Source organism: Ictidomys tridecemlineatus, chromosome 3, assembly GCF_052094955.1.
Source record: "Ictidomys tridecemlineatus isolate mIctTri1 chromosome 3, mIctTri1.hap1, whole genome shotgun sequence".
Taxonomy (NCBI): Eukaryota; Metazoa; Chordata; class Mammalia; order Rodentia; family Sciuridae; genus Ictidomys; species Ictidomys tridecemlineatus.
The window spans coordinates 70071251-70098352 of NC_135479.1; the positions used below are offsets into that span (position 1 = coordinate 70071251).

At 33.5% G+C, this 27102-nt stretch overlaps 1 protein-coding gene across 1 annotated transcript in view; it reads left to right on the forward strand.

Moving 5' to 3' along the window:
* The window catches only part of LOC144375669 (adhesion G-protein coupled receptor V1-like), an 87469-nt gene that overhangs the window by 4479 nt on the left and 55888 nt on the right, over positions 1-27102 (forward strand). Inside the window, 9 exon segments of the mRNA XM_078041116.1 lie at positions 4931-5107; positions 8491-8671; positions 10797-10998; positions 15603-15654; positions 15656-15734; positions 18768-18821; positions 18824-18844; positions 20622-20761; positions 22292-22901. Coding sequence (XP_077897242.1) covers positions 4931-5107; positions 8491-8671; positions 10797-10998; positions 15603-15654; positions 15656-15734; positions 18768-18821; positions 18824-18844; positions 20622-20761; positions 22292-22901 — 1516 coding nt within the window.

Below are 27102 nucleotides of genomic sequence, written 5' to 3' on the forward strand. Positions count from 1 at the left end.
AGTGCTTTTACACAAATCAAGGTTGCAGTGTCACATTGTACCAGTTATTTATTCACTATCCATAGTTTAAAACATGCTAATTTCATGATATAAGAAGTACAAATGAAGTACTTCTGCTATATTATCAGAACACCGTAATTGTCTCCATGAAAAGTGGTTATACAAATTTTGAGTCATGAGTTTAACTAGCTTCTGTTTTCATGGAACACCAGTTTCACTTAAAATGACTGACATTTAGTTATTCAGACTTGGATATTTGGCAGACATTTTCATGAAAATAAGCAGAGTGAGCTATTGATTACAAGAAAAACAACTGACAGTTCTTGCTGATGATAAGAAAAATTCAATCTTTCAAATGAAAATTTGAATTTTGTAGCACTTTTATCTGCCAAAGTGAGCTTGACTGTTTCCCATTACTTAGACTTTTCAGATAAGATTGACAGTGATATCAACCAGTATAAGTATTTTGTATGATGAAATGTGTCAACAAAGAGAATATATGTATAACTCAGTAAACCAATATTTTCCAAATAATCATTGCATATTATTATAATATCATGCATGTGTAAAACATTGATTCAGAGTACAAAGTAGGCCTATGTATTTTAATGTAATAAAATATGCTTGAACATTGCAGCTAAATGTTGAGGAACTTCCTCTTGTCAAATTTTGGTATACTATTGCAGATAAAAACATACAATCATCTGAAAAATACTTCAAATCTTCATCCTTTTCCAATTATGTATTTAGATAGGACAGACTTGTCTTTATATACTTCAAGTAAAATAACAGAGAACAACAATTGGTTCAAAAAGGAGACATAAGAATCCAGCTGTTTTTTGTTAAGGCAACATGAAAGAGACTTGTAAAAATGTAAAACAGTGTGATCTTATCACGGTTTTATTTTGCTTTTAAATATAGTTATGTATAAAGATATGTTGCTCAGATGGATTTTTCATAGGTATTTTTTTTAAGAGACAATGAGAGAGGAGAGAGAGAGAGAGAACTTTTTAATATTTATTTTTTAGTTCTTGGCGGACACACCATCTTTGTTGGTATGTGGTTCTGAGGATCGAACCCGGGCCGCACGCATTCCAGGTGAGCGCGCTACCGCTTGAGCCAAATCCCCAGCCCTTTCATAGGTATTTAAGGTATGTTATTAAATAATATTTAATTTGTTCATTTTATATTTGTCATATGATAAATATCAATAGACTTCAACAGTATAGGTAAAACTCCTTCAGAGTTCTCAGTAATTTTATGACTGTTCAGGGGTCCTTAAAAGAAAATATTTGAGAACTGGATTTACTTTATGCATGGGATTGTCTTCACTCTAACTTGAACTTGCTTGTTTTTCACAATTAAAAACTACTGTCATTTCCATAAGTTCTTTTCCATTGTATTGTTGCAAAGACATTGAAAATTCCACTTTTTTCCCCTCCTGATCCTTTCAAATTTTCTGAAGGCAAGAGAGATACTTTAAAAATACTTCTCTGAGTTATGTTACACTTTTACATTTTCTTACACTGTGTTTGTTTTTAAGTGCCTGCCATATGTTATGTGAATGAAATAAGTGATTATCAATATAATCTGAAAGCACAGATCATCACCCAAACATGAAAGAAAATTAAAAATTAATTGAGTTTGTAATTGTTTAACACTAATCTTCTGTTCAATGCAGAAGGACAATTCATGGCTTAGAACACTGTGTTTTATTTTTCCTAGTAAATACATTTTAAAAACTGTTTTTTTGATTACCTTTGTTAATACTTGATCTGAAGATTTGGCAAATTCCTGAGTTGAAAGAGGAAACAGTAGTGAGGACTGTTATTTCTATTGTGAAATTATCGAGAATGGTTTAGAAGAGTACTGTGGATCTTCTGCATTTTCACACACTGGCCTAAATGTTTGTAACATGATTCAAAAGTCAATTAGATGAATATTTATATTAGAAAATACTATCAGTTTTAATTTTGTTTTAGTCCTTTTAAATATTTGTTTTATTTATATATTTTTATGGGGTGCTGAGGATGGAACCAAGTGCCTCACAGGTGCTAAGAAAGTGTTCTACCACTGAGCCACAACCCTAGCCCCTAGTTTTAATCTTATTCATATTAATAATTATATTGTGTAGTCTGGTGTTTCTTGAGGTGCTGTCTACAGAAGACCTTGCGTGAAAATATTTAATGCATACCACTGGAAAACCTCCTTGATTCAGGTTCCCATTCCTGGATCAACGTACCTGGTTGGGGGAGGGAAAAAGCAATGTGGAATGAAAAATATTTCTTGATGAAAAGTTTCATATATATATAGACAAGAGAAAATTATTGGTCCAGTGTGCCCATCACCTAGCTTCAGTAATTATCAGGCTTTTGCCAATCTTGTTTCATCTGAAATACTTTTAAAAGCAAACCTCAAATATTATGTCCTTTCTCTTTAAGTTCATAAGAATTAAAGGTAGATTTTTACATATCATCCTAGGTGATTTTTTTAAACAAACCCTTGATATTTAAAGGATCTTCTCTAGTTGGAAATTTATAAAGCTTGCTTTATGGAATATAGTACTAACCTGTTAAATTTTCTATACAATTTTGATATATAGCATATGTTCATACACACTCTTATAAGGATAGTGATTGCTTTTTCCTTTTTAAAACTGAAAACATTCAGAAAATTATAGATTTTGATGATGCTTTTACTAACTGAAAAATGTAGTGTGATTCTTGCAAACAAAAATCTCTTACCTTAGGCCTGGATGCTGCATGGCTATTCTCTGACTTAGAAAAATTTAAGTTGCTAAGGAACCCTCACAGATTCCTGAATCTTTGGATCTATTTGATTCATGCCTCTTGCCAAGAAAGGAAGGGCTGAATATTTATATACTTAGATGAATGATTTATTAATTTAACTCATTCAAAATATTCATTCTCAAAAAAATTTAGGGTGGGAAATGGAGAAAATCCATTGTTATTGTAATGAGAATTGAAATATATGGAAATCAGATTGCTTTTTAATGATATATGCATGCTTCTTTTTTTATAAAGTGAGATAGTATTTTCATGTAGCTTTTAATTATGCATGTATGTCTGTATTTTAAGGGGCAATAAATCTCCACAGAGTCCATGAAACATTATGGTCCTCCTTTAGGAAGAGACTGAGAATGTTTGATAAGTGGTAGAATGAAGACACTCAGGAGTCTATGACATTAAATCCATACTTTTTCTACCAGACAATTTGCTCAGTTTCTATTTTGCCAGTATGAAAATTCAGATGCAAAACTTTATGTGGAAATTAAATAGGATGCTGTATTAAGCATCTGTGTCTTTTTGTTACTTCCTTCTTTTCTCTCCAACCCTTTAAGGTTGGATGGCCTTACCCAGAGACCAGTTCACTCTAACATAACATGGTTGATGAGTCCCTAAAAGCCATCATGCTATGCCAGATTATTTAGTGAGAAACATTGAGCTTATGGAAAAGATGGGATTAGGAGAACACTACTCAAAAACTTGGTCAGTGACATTTAAAAAGAAAGGGAATAATTAAAACGTTGTGTACATTAAATGTTTAGTGTTTCCACACTATAGTATATACAGCATATTACCTTGAAAATGACCTTATGAATATTTGTAAAAGTTGGCATTGGAAGGATTTCAGTTTGTGTGCCATTGTAAAGTGAAGGAAGGAAGGTTATCTAAAATTGGAGGAACAGTTGTAACCCTAGAAGTAGAGAAGTGTGGTAGCAGCACATGTGGTGAACTGAGGCAGATGGTAGATGTTGGAGGTGTGTGTGTTCCTATATAGCTTGTTTTGGGTGGATTCAGTTTCCTGTGTTCCTCATATTTTTTGTGGATGAAATTGCATTTAAAAGCACATGCAAAACTCAGGTTTTATTCAAATTGTTTTTTTGCTTGTGGTACTTGGGATTGAATCTGGGATGTTCTATTGCCAAGCTATTTCTTCACCCCTTTTTATTTTGAAACAGGTTCTTACTCATTTGCTGAGGCTGGCCTTGAACTTGTGGTCCTCCTGCCTCAGCTTCTCCAGTGACTGGGATTATAGGCATCCACCACTGTGCATAGCTAATACTTGTATTTTTAATCTCTTCAGTTTTTTGTTCTTTATTTCCCTCCAAATTACGTATCTGCTAACATAAAACTAAAACTGAACTAATAGCCTGAGAGTTTGAAAGTATGAAGACTTATTTTTTAAAAATGTTTCAATTTATTGCTCCATATTTAAACTGATATTAATTTTTTTGATAAAAACATTACCTTTTTGAAAAATACACATGTATTTTATACTTGTATATATGTATGACAAAAATATTAAAAACATATTAAGCATGACATCAAATGTCCTTTTTGATCTGACTGTTGTCTCCACATTAGAGCCTCCTTGAGGCTCTCCACTTGGTACTTGATATCATTCCCAGAATAATTCCTCCGGATATACTGTATTTCTTCTTATGTCTGTAAAGTTCTTCCTGATGTCAGGTTTCATTCTCTACCCCCCACCTCTGGCCCCATGTGGTCTGGTCTGTGCTGAAATCATCAATAATCCCAAATTTGTCTTTCTCTTTAGGATTATGTTTATGCAGAGAAAGGATTATGCATTTTTTGAAAGGAAAAAAAATCTTTTGTAAACATGGCACACAAGAGTTCAATGAGTGAGCTGCATATACAGTTTAGAGGTCATGATTCATTTGCTTTATTTATCTATATGAATGAATGAGAGGAAACAAATGATTGTAAATACTTCTTAGCAATCAGAAATATACCTGGGGGAATGTAGAGGCCTTCTAGTCCCTTTTAGAAAAGTGGAAAGTTATAAATTCTGGTTAAAGAGAAGATTTCATGAAAGATTTTAATTTTATCACCTATTTTAATAGATATATTCATAACACATGTCAGTAATTTATGTTCCATTTCAGATTGCAGCGGAGGGATCTACCATTTCATGTGTGGTGGAATGAACCAGGGGAGCTCTGGATTGTGTACATGTTTTTTACACCATCTCACAGATTGAATCTAATGGCATTTATTACCTTGTTGATGATTTTGCTAATGCCAGTGGAACGATCACATTCCTTCCTTGGCAGAGGTCTGAGGTAAACCTTGTCTTGTTTCTTTGAAAGTGTACTGGAAAGGTTTTTCTGCTGTGTTTGTTCTGTACTTTTGTTGCAGCTTTTTTCTATTTAAGCAACTTAAAATACTTAGGATATGAGGTGTATATCATGGCATATATATTCTAGTATATGTAAAAGAAAAGTTAAGAATTTTGAATAATATATGTTCAGTTTTATTGATTCTTTAATCCCAATATAATAAGAGTGGTATAGCTTGAGAGTATATCGTTTTGAGTATTTTGTTATAACTGATACAGAGAGAAACCATTCAGTTCTTAATGGGACTCTTCCAATCAGCCAATGAGAAATTCTTTTAACTGTAATTTCATTTTATTTACATTAAATTTGGAGAAATGAGATACTTGTTTTGTACTTCAAAAGTGGAAGTTACCTCCAGTTTTATTAAAATAGTCTCACTGCTGAATAGATGCTCCATAAATAAATGATACTTCCTATAATGAAACTGGAATGAAATTTCTTCCTTTATCAGAATTTTAAATATTTGGTTAATATATAATGTTAGAATATTCATATCAGTATAATTTTTTACATTAAAATATAAATAGCTTATAGTTCATCAGGCATTCATACAAATAACTTAAAGCTTATAATTAATAAATAGTCTTTGAGGAGAGTTTGAGGGACTTAACAAATTAATTGGATAACAAAATTGAGAGATCATTTCAACATTTTTAAAATAAAAAAGCCGAACAGTAGTCAAATCTATATAATTTGAGAGAAGAAAGAAACGAATTAAATGATTTATAACAAATGTTTCCTATTACCTGCAAATAGGTCTATGAAGAAGAATTTGCTAATCTTTGGTAAAATGAGGACACCAATAAATTTTCATACAGCTAAAATTATTTGATTTGTAGAATAATATTTTTTTTAATATTGTCTTGGATTTGAACTGTTCTTTCTCTTTTCTTTCTTTCTTTCTTTTTTTTGGTTCTAGGAATTGATCCCAGGAGCACTTAATCACTGAGCCACATCCCTTGGACCCCCTTTTTTATTTTTTTAAGACACGGTCTAACTAAGTTACTTAGGGCCTCACATTCTGAGGCTGGGTTTGAACTTGCTATGCTCCTGTTTCAGCCTCCCAAGCTTCTGGGATTATAGGTGTGCACCACCATGACCAGCAAGGTGTACTTTCTTTGTGAAATAAGATAAGAGTGTGATAACTTGTTGATGCTTCTATTTGACAAAACAGACTTGATACCCCAGATTTTCTTGTGGAAAATTTACCAGCTACATCCCGTCTGATGATGCATATCTGTAATCCCAGTGACTTGGAAGGCTGAGGCAGAAGGATTGCAAGTTTGAGACCTGCCAGGGGACTTAGCAAGACACTGTTTCAAAATTAAAAAACCAAAGATGTAGCTCAGTGTTTTTGTGTGCTCCTGTGTTCAATCCCCAGTACTTGGGAAATTTTTACCAATTATGAGATAAAAATGTAATTGGGAACCATTGTTTTATAACATTCATATACAATTTGGAAGAGATAAAATAGTAAATCAAATTTGGTAAGTAAAATAGTTACAAATGTTTTAGTCAAGAATTATTTAAATATTATGTTTTATAATTTTTAAATTTCCTTTTCCCTAAAGAAAATAACCACATGATTCAATAATAATGATGATATTTAGGTAATATCTGTCATTTTTAGACTGCTTTTTTAAAAAACACATTGATTATTTCATCTATTAACTGTAATCATAAAAATATGATTTAAATGAGATTAGAAACCAAATTTAGAGCATACCTCAGACTTACTGAATCAAAATCTTCGGAAAAGCATTTTTATAAACAAGTTGTCTGGGTACTTTTAGGCCAGTGGTCAGTGATTGGAGACTGTTTGAATTTGGTTTGTTTTCAGACTGTTGCCCCATTTCTTTCTGGGAGATAGCAGAAAGTCACCCTTCATTCCTCCTTTTCCCTCAGTCCTCATCTATTGCCAATCAGTTCTCAAATCCAGCTATTTTACTTGTCTTTTCTTACTGCATTGGTTCAGAATTCCATCCTTTCAGGTAAGTCATTTCTTAAGGATTCCTCTTGCATCTCCTTTTGCTCTCTGTCCATGCTATGTACATTGTACCGTGGTCCGCCTCTTAAAGCAGATTTCTCATTTTGTCCATCTTCTGCTTAGGATTCTGAAGTTTACCTCTATTCTCTAATGAAATAAATTCTAAATTCTTGATGATAGAAGCATAAATATCTTCTATGTACCAACTCCTGGCCATTCATCTGGCTCTTTCAACTGCTCCAGAATTTATGACCTAATTACCATTCCCAGCACATGCCTTTGCCAATGTTTTGTCTTTTGCTTGGAATATCCTTCCTGATTATTATTTTCAACTGTAATAAATCCATTAGGTAGGGCTTGCTTCAAATGCCTCTTCTGTAAAACCTTTACCAGGTAGAGTTAGTTGTTTCTTTCTCACTTTGCACACAACTCTATCATGACATTTCTACATTACATTTTAAAGGTTTTTCTATATATCTGTCTCCTACAACAGATTATAAGCTTCTTGGAAAGTGGGTCTGTGTTTAAACTCTGGGACACTAGATATATCCATTAATAAAAAGGAGGAATTTTTTATTTGCTGTAAATTTTATGGAACATGGTTGAGTTATGGTTACTTCTTTCAAAACTTTTTTTGGACTACTTGCTTCTGCTAGACTTCTAATTCTCAATGTAAATCTACTTTCTAAAATACTTATTAGTGGTATTAGACTCTAGACACCTGCATACTGCTCTGTCCTTTCTTACCAGCCTACTACATGCTATCATGTAGTTCCTTCATTAGGAACTCTACCCTGAGACTGGCAATACCGGTGACCTTGGTATGAGGATATGATATGATATTTATATAGCACATCAATATATCTTACGTTACATATTACTGCATGAATAGGATACTTTAAGACAGAAAATTTTACTATGCAGCTCCTTCCTTAGTTTGTTCAGACAGCTATAACAAAATGTCTTATAATGGGAAGTTTAAACAACAGATTTATTGTTCATAGCTCTGGAGCCTGGGAGGTCCAAGATCAAGGTGCTTGTAGAATTGGTGTCTGGCGAGGATCATTCTCTGCTTCATAGTTATGGCACCTTCTCACCACATCTTCTCTCTCCCTCTCTCTATATATAAAATAAAAATAGATTTATGTACACATGTATATCTATATCCACACATATATAAAAACATATACACATGTTTGCTTTAATTGTGTAAGCTTATGTAGAAATGTTATATTAAATAGAAATTTCAATTAAATTTAATTTAACTGTTTTATTTTCCTCTGGTAAGTAGTTTATCCATGCCACATTGCTTAATGCCTTTGGATTTATAAATTTATAGGTCCTGAATATATATGTTCTTGATGATGATATTCCTGAACTTAATGAGTATTTTCAGGTGACACTTGTTTCTGCAATTCCTGGAGATGAGAAACTAGGTTCAACTCCTACCAGTGGTGCAAGCATAGATCCTGAGAAGGAAACAACAGATATCACCGTCAAAGCTAGTGGTCATCCATTTGGTAACTCACCCTGTTCAAAAGATTTTCTTTCTACTCTGTGTGTCCTTGGTTTTATTATTTTATTTTTTAAGGGACTTTTTGCAAATGATTGAAGCAGAACTCTTTGAGACCTTCTAACTTCTATGGTCTTTAATTTCTAAACTGCCATTTTGATAGAGATTATTTATGGGAGAAAATAAAAAGAGATTTCTGAACTTAAGTAATATATTTTGGAAAGTTTTTCAGGATATTTTAAAAGTAAAAAGCAATTTCATTTATGCTTATCAGAATTACTTTAATTTAAAAATTAGTGTATGGTGATATGTAAACAAATTGAAGTATTTTCTAATTTATGTTTTATTAGCCTTTAAGAAGTGAAGTTATCTCTATTTATATTAATTAATTTAGATCGTGTGCCTAAAAGTTATTATTTTTTAATTAGGGAACTATCATAGATGTCTGTCCTACTAAATTAAGAATACTTTTGTATTGAAAAGTAATATAAATCTAAGTAGAAACCTGGGAAACACTGGTTTTTTAGTTATTTTTTTTAAGTGTATAAATCGTTTAAGGTCCCACTAATCCTGTTCCACAATGGGTTCAAGAATTAATAAGAGACTCCGGTCAAATAAAAGTATGTGTTTGAAAATGTATGTTTTAAAAACCCATCACTGTTCCTTTTCCTGGTGTTTCTTTTGGAAAAAAAACTTTCTTTGGTAAAGACAAGGGAAATTAGCATTTATACTTTTAACATTATTAAAGCTTATAAACATTTTATATCAAAGCATGTTCATCAAATCTTGGCTAGACAATTTGGAAAGCAGTATGGAGATTTCTTGGAAAGCTGGGAATGGAACCACCATTTGACCCAGCTATTCCCCTTCTCGGCTTATTCCCTAAAGACCTAATAAGAGCATGCTACAGGGACACTGCTACATCGATGTTCATAGCAGCACAATTCACTATAGCAAGATGGTGTAATCAGCCTAGATGCCCTTCAATAGATGAATGGATAAAAAAAATGTGGCATTTATACACAATGGAGTATTACTCTGCATTAAAAAATGACAAAATCATAGAATTTGGAGGGAAATGGATGGCATTAGAGCAGATTATGCTAAGTGAAGCTAGTCAATCGTTAAAAAACAAATACCAAATGACCCCTTTGATATAATGGGAGTAAACAAGGACAGGGTAGGGACGAAGAGCTTGAGAAGAAGATTTACATTAAACAGGGATGAGAGGTGGGAGGGAAAGGGAGTGAGAAGGGAAATCGCATGGAAATGGAAGGCGATCCTCAGGGTTATACAAAATGATATATAAGAGGAAAGGAGGGGTAAGAAAAGATAATACAAATGGAAGAAATGATTTACAGTAGAAGGGGTAGAGAGAGAAAAGGGGAGGGGAGGGGAGGGGAGGGGGGATAGTAGAGAATAGGACTGACAGCCGAATACATCAGACACTAGAAAGGCAATATGCCAATCAACGGAAGGGTAACTGATGTGATACAGCAATCTGTATACGGGGTAAAGTTGGGAGTTCATAACCCGCTTGAATCAAACTGTGAAATATGATGTATTAAGAACTGTGTAAGGTTTTGAACGACAAACAATAAAAAAAAAGGGGGCGGGAGGGAATAGATGGTAGGGATGTAGTTCAGTGTTAGTGTGCCTCTGGGGTTCAATCCCCAGTATGTTAAGTAGATAAATAAGTAAATTATGTTTACATATACAGAAACATTACATGATAGCCTCCAAAATCTGTGTAATTTTCATGTTTTTATGTATCAGTTAACCATAAATGTCTAATAAAAGTAATACATTTAAATTATAAAAAAAAAATCTTGGCTAGAATCTTTCGATTTATTTATTTATTTATTTATTTATTTTAGTTTGTTGAGGACCTTTATTTTTATTTATTTATTTATATATGGTGCTGAGAATCAAACCCAGTGCCTCATACCTGCTAGGCAAGTGCTCTACCACTGAGCCACAACTCCAGCCCTTGCCTAAAATCTTTTCTACATTAAGGCCCTCAGAATTTTGGCCTGGTGATTAAAATGATTGTGCAAGATTGCTTCAAATGAAGGAGGAATTGTCCTGTAGGCGACTGGGAGAAGAATGCCCTGTCTCTTTGCCTCCTCCAGGCTTGCTGCTGTTCTCCACAGGGCTGCCCCCACAGCCTGAGGACTCCATGAGCCTGCCGGCAAGCAGTGTGCCAAACATCACTGTGCAGGAGGAGGATGGAGAGGTCCGGTTATTGGTCGTCTGTGCACAAGGACTCCTGGGGAGGGTGACTGCGGAATATAGAACAGTGTCCCTGACAGCTTTCAGTCCCGAGGACTACCAGGTACGTCATTATCCTTTGAAGCTCCATTCGTCCTTGTAAAATAACTTCTTTAATAACTAAGGCAGAGAAAAAATAAGGACACTACCCTTGGAGGACTGGAAGGGACTTGCAGAATATACTAAACAAAGAAAATGAATGCTGATAGCCTTTTGACCTTTTAACTTTAGGCAAATTAAGATGCTTTATTGTGTTGAAACCTGACACTTAAATAGCTACTGTACTTTTTTGTATTTATACTTGTCATAGTCTTCTTTCATATTATTTGTTTTAATGTTGTAGGTTTGGATCAGATACATGTAAGATTTTGTTTCTTGCCAGGTATGGTAGTGCACACCTCTAATCCCACTGACTCTGGAGGCTGAAGCAGGAAGATCCCAAGTTTGAGGCCAGCCTGGGCAACTTAGTGAGAGACCCTGTTTCGAAAAGAAAAAGAAAAAAGTTTCTTAAATAATATTTCAAATCTTGTTATCTCCATCAGACAGAATCAAGATTGTAAAGAAATTATGTGTCTTTTTAATCATTTTTTTCTTCAAGTGGGGAGTGCCATAAAAAAGCTTCAGATTTAGAATGGACAGAACTGGGATTTAACCTCACCTTTAAATGTGTGGCCTTGGGAGACTTAGTTTTTCCTAAGTTCAGTTTCCTTACCTGTAAAAGTGGAGATATATCATATAGCAGGGTCATTCTGAAGATAAATGGCTATGTTGAAGTGCCTTGTATTGTACACGATGCACCTGTAGTAATACCCAGTAACCTACCTCTTCTTATTATTGCCAGGATTCTTATTGAGAAAATGCTTTCGGTTTTGGCAGTTCTCCTTGAGAAAGATTTTATATCCTTCAACATTTTTGTTTTTCCAAAGATTCCTTTTATTTAAATCTAATGTTCATTTTCTTGTTTTTCACCTTCTTCCTAAAAAGACCCACACAAAGGTGCAATGTTCTGTATTTTGTGTGTTTTTCCTCCCAACCCCCAGAATGCTGGCTAATTGAATTCCATTAATTTTAACTACAGTCCAATTAGCTAAGTTGTCCTGAATGTCATCATCTTCTTCTAATTCTTTCTTAGGTTATATTTTTTTGCCACTGGCATTTATTGTGCCCTTAGGTGGATATTTGAGGATTCTCAGGGTACTTAGCTGCCCTATGTGTTACCTGTCACCACTTTATACTGTTACCTTAATTTGTGATAACCTGATAACTTCTGCTGTCACCACTTATTACAATGTGTCAACTCTTTCTGGTGTGTATTAGCATAAGAGTAAGATTTCTTAGATGAGGTGTGTAAGTGTTTATGCTTATATTGAGGGAGGGGAGGCGACTGGAGGCATCATGTACAGAAGAGGAAACAACTGAATTTTCAGATATCACTGTTGTTAACTTTATTCTCATGTACCAAGTTACAAGTGATCTGCACTACTCAGGTGCATAGATCTCAGCTATCTGTAGTGATTTTAAACAGATAGATAATTACTGAGTTACAGCTGTGGAAAGTATTCAAGATATGAGATCTGTAAGAGGTGGGTGTTGATGCAGACTGGACAGTGAAGGAAGGCTTTCTACTGATCCCTGAGGTTTACAGAGAAGAAAGACAGACGAAGAGGCAAGAAATGCTTGAGACAGGTAAAATAGCTTGAGCAAAGGTGTCAGTTAGGGAAGAAGCTGTCAGAGGAAATGAAAGAGGAACAGTGCTTCCACAATGTGGAGAGATAGGTGTGGTGATAAAAGACAAGGTGTACACAGAGTGGTTCATTCAGGGCCTTGCAGATCAGCTAGACTTCTTTGGACTTATTTTTTCTTAAGAAGGTGAAATACTTGAAAGGTGTTATGCATTCATAAAAGATCACTAGACTGAACCATGGAGAATGGATTAGATGGTACAGATATGGATGCAGAAAGACAAGAGAGGAATCTGTTTCATGGAGCAAGGCAAGAAGTGTTGGAGTCTTGAATCAGGTTGGTGGCAAGGTAAACGAAAAGAAGGAAGTAGGCTCAGGAAATATTTCAGAGTTAAAATGGCAAGGTTTGATGGTAATTTACTTAAAAGAATAGGGCTTCACCATTTAGTGCTATGGACAGGACTGGATGAAACATAGTTTTTAAGGAAAGATCTCATAGAGATTCTCATAGAAATTAAGGAAAATTTTCAAATTTAAGTCTGAATATGAGGTTGGAGATGAAATTTGGAAGGTGGGAACATATACATGGTAATAAAAACCTAGAGAATGCCGGACTTATTTAGACAGAAAGTCTAAAGAGTCTAATGTACAATAATTTTTAAAGGTCATAGGATAATGTTAAAATTGGCAATGAACTCTGAAAAGGATGAGGTAAAAAGATAAAAAGAAAAAGCAGACAGTCTGGTTCCGTGGAATACCAACGAAGAATATGTTCCAGAAGAAAAGTGGCCTGTTGTATAAGAGATTGCCGAGTTCAAATAAGAATATTTCCTAGAAAGAAAACAATTTTCAGTTGTGTTGTTAAAAATTGTAGAATTATTCCAGTCTACAAAATTATAGGCAAAATTACTTTCTCACTGAGAAACTATATGTGTTGGATAGCAATTATTATTATTATTATTATTATTATTATTATTATTATATTCCAACTTTATTGTTAATGTAATTTTAGAAAATTCTTTCTAGAATGTTCTTCATAGAGACAAAGATTTGTCTTGTTTTTCTCTCCCAAGCAATTGTGCTAGCACATGCTATGTGTTAGATTGTGTGGTAAAAGTGAATAAAATGAGGGATCAAGTGAAATTGGTACTTGATTGTGAGCAAGCTATTCTATTAACATACATTGGACACATTTGTATCTTTCTTTTTTTTTATTTTTTTATTTTTATTTTTATTTTTTTACATTTGTATCTTTCTATAGTGTCAGAATTTATTGAGTGACAATTCACAAACCACATCCATGCTTGTATAATTGTATCAAAATGGATTCTGCTATCATGTATAACTAAAAAAAAAACCAATAAATAAGAAAAACCACTACATCACTTTCATCACCATTAATTCACTGAGTATTAATGGTACCCAGGACAATCACAAGTTTTTTTTATTCCATTTCAAACTTTATTACTAATATCTGTAACACTCAAGTCACATATTACACTTTGCACAGTGCTGTGTATGTTACAGAAAGTCTAAGACAGGGGTTATCAATGGCCTCAGGGTTCTGGAGACTGCACTGAGTGCAAAGGCAAGAGCAGATACAAAGGTAAAAGGGTCACTAAAGGTGCTCAGAAGAGATTAGCACCCATGGGGAACTTTTTTCAGAGCACAGAACTATTCAGGGAATGAAACTTATTCTGGCCATGGTCTGGATGGCAGGCAGTTTTTAAGAGGTCCACATCATGCAGGGACTTCAAGCTGAGCTGAATCAGGGACAAAGTTGAGAGTCCATCACCTGTGGACCTCATCTTGCTTTCCCCACATGATCTGATAAGATGATGAGTACTTGTGGGTGAGTTCTTCCTTAGGTGCTGTCTTAGGTGCTTCTCTTTTACGAGTTTCAGGTTGAGGGGGTTGCGTATGGTGAAATGGATAATCTCAGCACCGAATTTCTCTGATACAGGTTTAATATGACCATATGTACATGTGCTTCTGACTTAATTTGATAAGGCCACATGTGGTCATTTTTTATTAACATGATTAATTTATTTATTGGTTTGTGCCTTATGATTGTGCTGGGAAGCTAGGGTTTATGCTTCCCAATAGGTTCTATATATGGAGGTTATCTGTTTGCCCAGAGAAGTTACCAAGACATTAAACGTTAGCACTTGTACTCAAAATGAGGTACTCATGGCAAACTGATGATTTATAAAATGGAATAGCTTAGAGCTAGGCATTCCTGTTCTATATAACATGGAGTTAACTTAGAGCTGATTTTCATACTAGATTTTTTAATTTAACTTTAAAATCATTAATAGCTTCACAAGGTAAAATACAATTGCCTAAAGAAACTAACACAGAAGGATTAAACAACTTTAAAACTTATTCTCATAATTTGAGAGGAAAACATTTATATGAAATAATGGAAGGAATAAGACTTCGATTTGGAATAACTCTTTCTTTGCAAGTATGTGAACTCTTCTGTTTTGAGATCTACATTATGAATTCCAGTTTCAAGTATAATACAGGAAGGATTATTGCCAAATGGACTAATATATGCTATTACTTGAGGAGACTCTCAGGATGAAAAATGCCATTATTATTATACATTGAGAATATAAAATTCTCAATTATATAATTTGTAATAATTCTAAATATACTTGATCAAGAGAATTCCTTGCATCTCGTTAAAGTAATTATAGGAATTTGTGAATGTTGCCAATGATTTATCATTTGTCTTGACTACATTTTTGATGAATACACAAATTAAAAAATTAGAAGCCCATCTCCTTTATTTAGTTGAAGAATATGTATTTAGAATTTGCATTGAACACCATTAATATCCAATGAAGTTTTTAAATTTTGCATTTACTTATCTTCTTCTGTTTCAATATCTAACAAGGTGATATAAAGCAAACATTCTCACTTTTTGATTTCATATACAATGATTATGATTTAATTGATTAACATTTCATTTGTATTTCGGAATGTTGCTGGCACATTAGAATTTCAACCAGAAGAAAGATATAAATACATTTTTTGTCAACATCACTAATAATTCTATCCCTGAACTGGAAAAATCTTTTAAAGTTGAGTTGTTAAACCTGGAGGGAGGAGGTAAGACTGACAATTTAAAAAAACATCAAATATATGCTTTTCCACATACTGTGGTGACAGCAGATTCCATTAAAGAAGTTTCTTTGAATTAACCTTACATTTTTTTCTTTTAATGAATGAATTACTTTCTCTATGAAATTTTAGTTATTACTTTTATAAATTAATATTCAACTCAATTTTCTGTAACCTTTGGTTAGTTCTCAGTAATATCTCAATTTATTATATGATATATGAATACCACATATTATATTATTCAGTTCACTTTTATTACACTTTGATCTTTCCCTAAAGTATATTTGCTTTTAGAACAAAATAGTACACTTATTCTAAATCACCAAATTATAATTGTCACACTAACTGCCCCTAAAACTACCCTTTTTCTTTCTTCCCTTTTGAATTTTCATAATAGCCCTATTAAAGCTATTTCCACATATAAAGCATATAAAAACAAAGGTCATTAATACCTTATTCTCAATCTGATATTCAGAAAGTTCTAATTTTTCAGAGATTTTTGGAGTTAAAACATATTACATATCATGTGCATCCAAGTGAGGCTATTTGTTATATTTAGCTGAGTTATTTACATGCTTCTTTACACAAGTATTAATGTGTGTGATTTTCAGGGGCTGCTAGGGTTGTTATAGAATACATGTGGTATGCATTGTATTACCTTTGTAAGTATAATAAATTGAGATTTGTAGGGTATTCACCAGCACAATCCCTTTCATTACAAAACCTAGTATTATTGTATCATGATTACCATCATCTGCATCATCTATATGAAGAGAGTCATGTTGTATAAGCTATCCAAAGGTAGAGATTGGGTAGCATAGATATATTAAAATTGTCTTTTTGTATAAATAAGGACTTAGGATAACTATGCAAAACCTTTCCTATGTTCCTAAAGGCCAGGGAAAAGCAACAGAGTCTGAGCCAGTGTTTGGAAGTAAGGCAGTGATTAAATAAACAGTGCCTCAGCTTGGTGAATGCATGAAGTAGTAAAAATGTCCTGGATGACCTCTGGCAGGTGGCATATTAAAATGCCAGCTTTGCTTGCTCTCCAGAGACAAGTCCTCACATCTTCAAATCATTAATTAAAAAATAAACAAAAAATATTTGAGAAATTTCCCTTTGAATCATTTAGAATTAGAAATACTCATCTACTTAAAAGAAAGAATGTTAGTGGCTGTACCCAATACTAATTAATAATGAAACATCAAATATTCCCCTTCTTTGTATGCTGAGTCTCAAATCTAGGACCTCACATGTCAGGCAAGTGCTTTACCATGACTTTCAGCTCCAACCCCAAACATCAAATATTCTTGAGATGATATTTATGATCATATCGATATTTGTGTTTTTCCGTAGAAACTTTCCTTCAGGTCTCTCAAATATATATTGTTACATAGTAATTGAGCAGGAGTTCTCATTTGAAAACGAATCTTGAAGTTTCTTAATAAATAATAGTTGCAAGGAATCTACTTTTTCTCAGTGAATTAGGATTGCAGGAAAAGGTATCCAAACAATGACTCCTAGACTCATTCACACTTAGGGACTACTTACTAATCTAATTGTAAAATAGCTTGTGGAGCTAAATTCTTTCAAAGTTCAGGAAGCAGTTCTTATTCCATACTGTTTTTCTCTCTAAAATGATTCTACATAAGATAGCCACAGTCAGATTAGATGTTTCATGCTAACCAAAATATATGTGATGCTGAACTTTATACCTGTTTCTTATGACTCCTATATAATCATGTAGAAGTGAGAGCAAGGCCTAGATAGCTGCTGGGAATCCATTTTGCTTCTTACATCTGTAAGATGGTTGTAGGTCCTGGGTGCTATAAGTTTCCAACTCTATTGAGAAAAAACAGAGAACAAGGTTGACCTTAAACTTGCCTGTCAACCAAGTATATTGGCAGGAGCACATATGTATAGCTGTGGTTTTGCTTTTCTTATTCTGTTTTTTTAATTGCTATTATCACTGCCCTTTCCATCATCTTTGTAAACATTTGGCAAATATAATGGTTGGCATGTAAGATGTATTGGATCAAAGGTGTATAACTGCTTAATCTTTATTATGATACTTATATATTGCCAAGGTATTTTATATTTTTATCATGTTTTATATTATTTGATTTTACAATATTTCTATTACTTTACAATATTTCTGTCAAAGACAGGACTTTTTGCAGGTGAGAAAACTGAGATGCCACGGAGTTTAATGTATTGCTGATGGTTTTAAAATGGGGGTCTTTCACAACCAGGGCTGAAGGAGAATGTTTGTCTATTTATCTAAGGCTCTCTCCACAATGTCAGTGGCAAGAGGGTGAACAAGATTGAGATAGGGATTTGAATGTGTGGAAGCGAAATGTTTGATGCATTTCCCAAATTTTGAATTGGTGGTTCTGAGTGGCAAGATGACTGTCACAGGCATATAGGACAAGATATATGATTACAACACACACATAGACACACACACACACACACACACACACACACACACACTTCCCCCAACCCCAATACTAGTGATTGAATACAGGGGTGCTCTACCTCGAGCTACATCCCTATCCCTTTTATTTCATTTGGAGACAGAGTCTTCCTAAATTACCAAGGGTGGTCTCCAATGTATGTTCTTGCCTCAGCCTCCCAAGTAGCTGAGATTATGGGCATGTGCTGCTGAGCCTGGTTAATATTCATATGAATAGTTTTTAAAATGTTAGAAAGCAATTTACATTCTTGTAAATAGGTGAAATTTTAAAAGTAGAATCATTTAAATGGCTGGAAATGGGAAATGCCAATCATAATTTTCATGGAGCATTTCCTGAAACCATGAAAAAAGTTTTGATAATTTGGTAGTATGACAGATGTTACGGCATTATCTTTCAAAATGATCTGTATTCTGTGCAAGAATGACTATCATCAAATGATTGTTACTTCATTTTCCTCTTTGCTTGATATTTTTAAGAGCTCTTATTTTTCTCATTGTGTCAATATGTGTTGTGTGGGTTGTGTCTTTGTGTCTCTCCTGTGAAGTAACTGAACTCTTTAGGGTTGATGGCAGGGGTAGGGGTGATTGGGACATGGAATTCTTCCAACTATTCACAAACGTGGTAAGTAGCTGTTCCAAGGTTCTTTACTAGTATATATTTTTATTTTCACTCCTTTTTCTCTTTTTGGAAACAAAAAGACTATAATCACTCCTCCGTGCTTTGGTAATGGACACTGAACCCATGGCCTTGTTAATGTTAGGCAAATACTTTACTACTGAGCTACAACCCTGGTTCTTTTTAACTTTGATTTTGATATAGAGTTTCACTAGATTGCCCAGGCTGACCTTGAACTTGCAATCCTCCTGCCTTAGTCTCCCACGTTGCTGGTATTACAGGCATCCACCACTGTGTTTGGTAGTACTGAAATCTTTATTGGCACCAACTAAGTATAGGTCTTTCACATATTTTATCTCATTGACTGTCAAAGCATCTTTATGACATGTTATTGGCTCTAGGTTTTAGTTATCCAGCTGGAAAGTGATGTAGTCAGAATCATATCGATGTCTGATTCTGATGCCCAGACTTTCCTCCCTGTATGAACTTACTACAATTTCCTGATTCTGATTGGAGAATTTTGTTTGAATGTTATTTATAAAAATGGTGGTTAAAAAATCTAAGGTAGTTTTTGCCAGGCACATTGGCACATGCCTGTAATTCCAGTGGCTTGTTGAGTTCAAAGTCAGCCTCAGCAGCAGAGGCCCTAAGCAACTCAGTGAGACCCTGTCTCTAAATGAAATACAAAAAAGGGCTGGGGATATGGCTCAGTGGTAGAGTATCCCTGAGTTCAATCCCAAGTACCTAAAAAAAAAAAAAAAGATAGTTTTGAATACCTAAAAAGAGGGAAATAGAACACTTTCATGTTAAGTGTATCACATTTACTTTCTGTAAAAAAAGAACCATGAGTCTTTATATGTAACATTTGATCAAAACAAATGGGAAAAAGAAGTTAGGAAGGAAATAGATAAGGAGAATAAATTAACAATTAATGGGGGATAATTGAAAAGAAGATGTCTTTTCAAGTAGATTCATATACAAACATGATTCAGCTTTTTACCTCAAATATTTTTACATATGCGGATAGATGTTTAGAATAATTTTGTTTAGAATGTTTAGAAAGAGAGCACTTTCTAACCCTCAAATGTTCATTTTTCCAGTGTCAGAACTCATATTCCTTTTCCTCATTTCTAACTTCCATCAATGTATCACATAACCTGTACATATAGCCTCTGTATTATTTTTAGAATTGTTCATTTTCTTGTCTGCAAATATTAATAAAACATAAAGAGTGAAAATGGGTATTAGGAAAACTTTAAATTCTTCCTCAGATCTTAGCATGTTCTATTTGGGATCAGAGAGACAAATCGATATTATAATATGATGCAAAAAATAGAATCAGAGTTAATGTATATTTGAAACCAAGAATCTGTTTAGTCCAGTTGACTAAAATCATAGTGAAACTACTGTTTCATAAAGGTTAGAGTAATTCTGGTTCATGTTCTTTTGAGGTCAGCAAAGGTCATGAGAGACCTTCCTTATATACACTGTGTGAAAGAATGTTCTCTTTCACAGAGACAAAAAAGTAAAACAAGTTTTCCTTATTTATCTCCAAGAGCTTATGCAGCACTTGTATATCACATTGGTGCCAAAGTAGAGAAAGGTCATAAAAAATGAATATGTGTGGCAACCATTTGTGTCTGCCTTTCTTTCTAAAACAAATTATGTGTTCAGTCAAAGCAACAGCTCTTTCATGAAGTTATTTCTTGGCTTTTCCTGTTGTTTGTCAATTACTAATTAGCATTCTTTTATTTTTGCTCTTCATTGGAACTTGTTCATGCAGCCAGTCTAGGAGTGGCTTCCCAGATTCTAGTGACAATAGCAGCCTCTGACCATGCTCACGGTGTGTTTGAATTTAGCCCGGAGTCACTCTTTGTCAATGGAACGGAACCAGAAGATGGATATAGCACTGTTATGTTAAATGTGAGTACTCCATTCCTACATACATTCTTTTCTTATAAAAATTGTTTTATTCTCTTATGAAGGTGTGTTTTATGCTTTCTTTTTTGTGTGTAGGTAAAAATGAATGAAGCTATAATGTGGACATTATGAATTGTTAATTGAGTAGTCATTTGGCATTTGTGTTTATGTTTAATTTTTCATAAGACTATTTTTCTGAGATTACCTCACACTTCAAAGAATATAATGGAGTGTACTCCAAGTATTTAACTTGCACAGATTTTAGTATTAGTTCAAGCAGGCTGTGATAACAAACATGTCCAAAATCTTTAGTACAATCAAAATTTATTTTTCACTCATGGTATATGTCCAACTTAAATTGAAAAGGGTCTCTGTCACTTTGGGGACCATGGATTACAGTTGGCTATATACCAACCTTCATAAAAGAGACAAGAAATGTGGGTGTTGAGAACTGCATACTGACCTTATATCTTCTTTGTAAATCGGATTAAATCATTTCTACTTAGATTTCTATGGTTAAAGAAGGTGCATGGCCATACCTAATGTCATTGGGTGAAGTGCCTTCTATTTTGTCTCTTACTCAGAAAGAAGGAAAATCCAAAACATTTGTGAATAGCAATAATAATAATAACAATTCTATTTGATATGTGTATATGTCCACTCTGCTTTGTTACAAAGAAATTAAGAAGTGTTCTGTTGTTTAATGACTCAGCTTCCTTAGCCTTTGTACAAATAATTAAGCACACTAACTCAAACATGTTTGTTTGTGAGTTATTGTATTTCTTTATTATTGTGGCATGTCTTCATTAAATTTTTGTGGAATTAATTTAGCAAGTTCAGAAATAGAAACTACCTAGGAAAGAAAAAAAAATTAAGGGAGTGGATCACATTTTTATAAAACTGCTGTCCAGAATTTAACACTATTTTATCTACATAAACATTATTTGGGGAAATATGGAATAATTTTTAAGTTTTTGATTTTTAATAGATTGATAAAAGCATTTTTTGCCTCTTAAATGTATTGTATTATACTGAGTCAAGCATGTTTTTGTATTTGCTATATCAAAGATGAAAAAAAATATGACTTCTCTTAAAAATAAATTTTTTGACTAGTTTTTCAGAAAAATTGCACCCATCTGTGTTATGTACAATGAAGCATACAGCATGTTTTGCAGTAAATGTTAAAACTTTCAAGAGGATTTGCTTAAATATAATAAGTTTGTAGTCACATTTCATTCATTACTATTATATATTATAACTCCATATGAGATACAGCTAAAGTTTAGACAGAAGTTAAAAATTTTCCATCAACTTGTGATTTCATGTAACAATAACTTTTTAAATACTTTCTGTACAACTCTCTGAGATTCTTCAGAGATGCATAATGTATGGTCCCTGACTTCAATAATCTTATAATCTTAGGAATTTATGTAAAGTTAAAATTTATTATGCACTTGTCATTATGTACTTGTAAACATCTAGGTCAATGGTTTCAATTTCTCTTTTGAAACATTTTAATACTCTATTTTGAAGGTTATGAGGAGTCATGGAGCTCTGTCTCTGGTGACTTTGCATTGGAACATAGACTCTGATCCTGATGGGGATCTTGCCTTCACCTCTGGCAACATCACCTTTGAGACTGGTCAGAGGAGTGTCCATATCCCAGTGGAAATATTGCCGGATGAAGATCCAGAGCTGGATAAGGCATTCTGTGTGTCAATCCTGAGGGTCTCCAATGGTTCTTTGGGAGTTCATACTAGTGCCACATTAACAATTTTGGCTAGTGATGATCCTTATGGGGTATTCATTTTTTCTGAGAAGAATAGACCTATTGAAGTTGAGGAAGCAACCCAGAACATCACATTATCAATAATAAGGCTGAAAGGCCTTATGGGAAAAGTTATGGTCTCTTATGCTACAGTAGATGATATGAAAAAACTACCTTATTTTCCACCTAATTTAGCCAGAGCAAGTCAAGGAATAGACTATATATCAGCTTCTGGATTTGCTGTTTTTGGATCTAATCAGACTGAGGCCACAATAACTATTTCAATTTTGGATGATGATGAACCAGAAAGGTTGGAGTCTGTGTTTATTGAACTATTCAATTCTACTTTAATAGAGAAAGTGCAGGATCGCCCAAGTAAGTATGCATTAGTGTGCTGCCAAAATAATGAATTTTTAGAGTTGGTTATAACAGAAAATTTTATAAAAATAGTAAGCTCTCACTTTGAAAAGATCATCTTATAGAAGTTTATCTGTAAGACAACTGGATGTGGAATACATCTTTTTCTTAGAAATCATGTTTTAGAAGTCAGTTACATTCCAAGATTTTAGAAGCTTCTGTATAATCTGTGTAATCTACTACTACTATTATACTATTATACTTGTAGTTTCAAAGCATTCTGGAATCTCTCTGGTGAGTCCAGGGCTAATCCTAGTAACAAGAGCCTGAGATCTCTTCAGGAAATTAATTAACCCACCAAAGCTCTTTTTGGGAAATTAATTAACCCACCAAAGCTCTTTTTATTGACAAGAAACGTGTATGAAGGAAGGGGACAGGGCTGTGTAGAGGTAGGAATTGTGAAAATTTGTGGAATAACGTAGGCTAAAATGTAAGATTCTAAAATTAGCATATTTACTTAGCTTAAAATGTAAGATTCAAAGTCAGTATGTAAAGCTCTTTACAAGTAAGTTTCTTCCCCTGAGTCTCAACACCTGTGTGAATGTATTATGTATGGGAAGCCACATTCTTAAACACAATGAATGTAATTGTAGTCCAGGATTATAGAGGAAATTTACAATTGCTAACATTAAATCTTAAAATTACAGCCAAGGTTAAAAATTCGTACACAATACCCCTCACTTTTTAAAAAGCTGGAATAGTTATAATAACAGAGAAATTAAAATAATAATTAGCCTTATTAAGTAAGAATTAAAGAATGCACTCTGGTTTTTGAGCACAAAGGTATCAAAATAGAAATAAAACTAAAAGGGATTATTGCACATCATAGTGGTCAGGAGTTGTGTGTGTTGGTGTCAGATAACTTATTTTAAAATTTATAATAATAAGCTATTGGACATAATCATCTAAAGTCCCAGTTTCCCTTTTTATAATACAGATGTATTATAGGGATTAAATATGAGCAAATATGCAAGAATTAATATAATAACTGGCACAAGGTAAACATTATCAATAAATATCAGCAATTATTAATAATAAAGTGTTATATATATGCAGAGTATCTGTGTGTTATGGGAGAGGAGAAACAATCAATGTATATTTTATGTTTTCTCTGTTCCCAGAACCATGCAGCATACTTCCGCATAGCTATAATGTAGGATAAAGAAAGAACAGTTAAGTGTAAGTCTGTGATAGTGACTCAATTTTTTTTAATTTTTAAAATTTCATCTTTTTAGTTATACATGATAGTAGGATGTATTTTGATATATCATACATAATGGAGTAAATATCCCATTCTTGTGGTTGTACATGATGTGGAGTTATGCTGGTCGTGTATTTATACATGAGCATAAGAAAGTTATGTCTGATTCATTGTACTGTCTTTTCCATTAACATTCCCCCCTTTCTCCATTCCCCTTTGTTTAATCCAGTGAACCTTTACTCTTCCCTTCCCTGTTGCCTAGAGTCAACATCTGCATGACAGAGAGAACATTCTGCCTTAGTTTTTTGGGGATTTGCTTATTTCACTTACCATGATAATATCTAGTTCTATCCATTTGTTGGCAAATGCCATAATTTAATTCTTCTTATGGCTGAGTAGAATTCCAATGTGTGTATGTGCCAGCAGTTGAGGGTTATGCAGGGTGAGATATAGGGGTCTAATTTTGTTTTATTACATATGTATTTCCAGATTTCCCAGCATCATTTGTTGAAGAAGTTCTCTTTTCTCTAATGTATATTCATAGTGTCTTTGTCTAATATGAAATGTCTGTATTTATATAAGATTGTCTCTGTGTCTTCTATTCTGTACCATTGGTCTTCATGTCTGCTTTTGTGCCAATACCATGGTGTTTTGTTACTGTAGCTCTGTAGTATAATTTAAGGTCTGGTATTGTGATGCGTCTGGCTATACTTTTGTTGCTAAGAACTGCCTTGGTTGTTCTGGGATTCTTATTTTTCCAAATGAACTTCAGGACTGCTTTTTCTATTTCTATAAAGATTGTTATCAGAATTTTAATAAGAATTGCATTAAATCTGTTTAATGCTTTTGGTAGTATGGCTATTTTGAACAATATTAATTCTGCCTATCCAAGAACATGGGAGGTTTTTCCTTCTTCTAAGTTCTTCTTCAATTTCTTTCTTTAGTGCTCTGAGGTTTTCATTGAAGCTATTGTGAATGGGGTGGTTTTCCTAATTTCTCTTTTAGTTGATTCATCACTGATATATAGGAACAAAATTGATTTCTAGGTGTTAATTTTATATCCTGACATTTTGCTGAATTTATTTATGAGTTCTAAAAGTTTTCTGGAGGATATCTTTGGGTCTTTCAAACGTAGAGTCATGTCATCAGCAAAGAGGGATAGTTTAAGTTCTTCTTTTCCTATTTGTATCCCTTTTTCTTTCTTCTAATTACTGTGGCTGGAGTTTCTTGAACTATATTGAATAGGAGTGGTGAAAGACGCCATCCCTGTCTTGTTCCAGTTTTTAGAAGGAATGCTTTCAATTTTTCTTCATTTAGAATGATGTTGGTCTTGGATTTGGCATATATAGCTTTTACAATGTTGAGGTATGTTCCCACTCTCCCTAGTTTTCCTAGTGTTTTGAGCACAAATGTGTGCTCTATTTTGTCAAATGCTTTTTCTGCATCTATTGATATAATCATGTGATTCTTGACTTTATGTCTGTTGATGTGATGAATTACATTTATTGATTTCTGTATGTTGAATCAACCTTGAATCCCTGGGCTGAATCCCACTTGATGATGGTGCACCACCTTTTAAATATGTTTTTGTATGCAATTTGTGAGTATTTTATTAAGAACTTTTGTGTCTATGTTCATCAGGGATATTGGTCTGAAATTTTCTTTCCTTGATGTGTCTTTGTCTGGTTTGGTATCAGCGTGATACTAGCTTCATAGACTGAGTTTGGAAGCGTTCCTTCCTTTGAAAAATAAGTATTTTTTAAATTTCATTCCTGATTTCTTCTCTTATCCATTCATCATTCAATAGTGTATTATTCAGTTTCCAGGTGTTAGAGTAGCTTCTATTTATTATTTTATCTTTGGTTTCTAATTTCATTCCATTATGATCTGATAGGATGCAAGGTATTGTCTCTATTTTTTGTTTTTGCTAAGAGTTGCTTTGTGGGCATAAGCTATGGTCTATTTCAGAGAAGGATCCATGTGCTGCTGAAAAGAAAGTATACTCAGTCATTGATGGATGAAATATTCTATATATGCCTGTAAAGCCTAAATTATTAATTATATTTTTTAGTTCTATACCTTCTTTGTTTGGTTTTTGTTTGGAGGATCTATCGAGTAGTGAAAGAGGTTGTTAAAGTCACCCAGTATTATTTTGTTGTGGTCTATTTGCTTCTTGAATTTGAGAATGGTTTGTTTGATGTACATAGATGCTCCATTGTTTGTGGCATAAATATTTACTCTTATTATGTCTTGTTGATGTATAATTCCTTTAAGCAGTATGAAATATCCTTCTTTGTATCTTGTGATTAACTTTGGCTTGCAGTCCACTTTATGTGATATGAGGATAGCAACCCCTGCTTGTTTATGAGATCTATGTGAATGATATTTTTTCCCTTCTTTTAGCCTTCAGTCTGTGGATGTCTTTACCTATGAAGTAAGTCTTTTTGGAGATGGCATATTGTAGGGCCTTTTATAAAAAATCCAATCTTCCAGTTTATGTTTTTTGGTTGATGAGTTTAGTTCATTTACGTTCCGCATTATTATTGAGATATGATAGAAATTCCCTGTAGTTTTGATTTACTTCTAGTTTTTAATTAGAATTTGTTTCTCCATGATTCAGTGTTCTTTTAGTGTAGTTCCTCCCTTTGCTGGTTTTCATTTTTGTTTTTCATTTCTTCTTCATAGAATATCACATTGAGTATGTTTTGTAGTGTAGGCTTTCTAGTTGTAAATTCTTTCAATTTTTTCTTATCAGGGAAAGTTTTTATTTCATCATCAATTCTGAAGCTTAATTTTGCTGGGTATAGTATTCTTGACTGGTTTCCACTTTCTTTCCGAGCTTGTTATATATTTTTCCAAGACCTCTCAGCTTTGAGAGTCTGAGTTGAGAAATCATCTGAGATCTGGATTGGTTTCCCTATAATGTTACCTGTCATCTTATCTGGCAACATTTAAAAT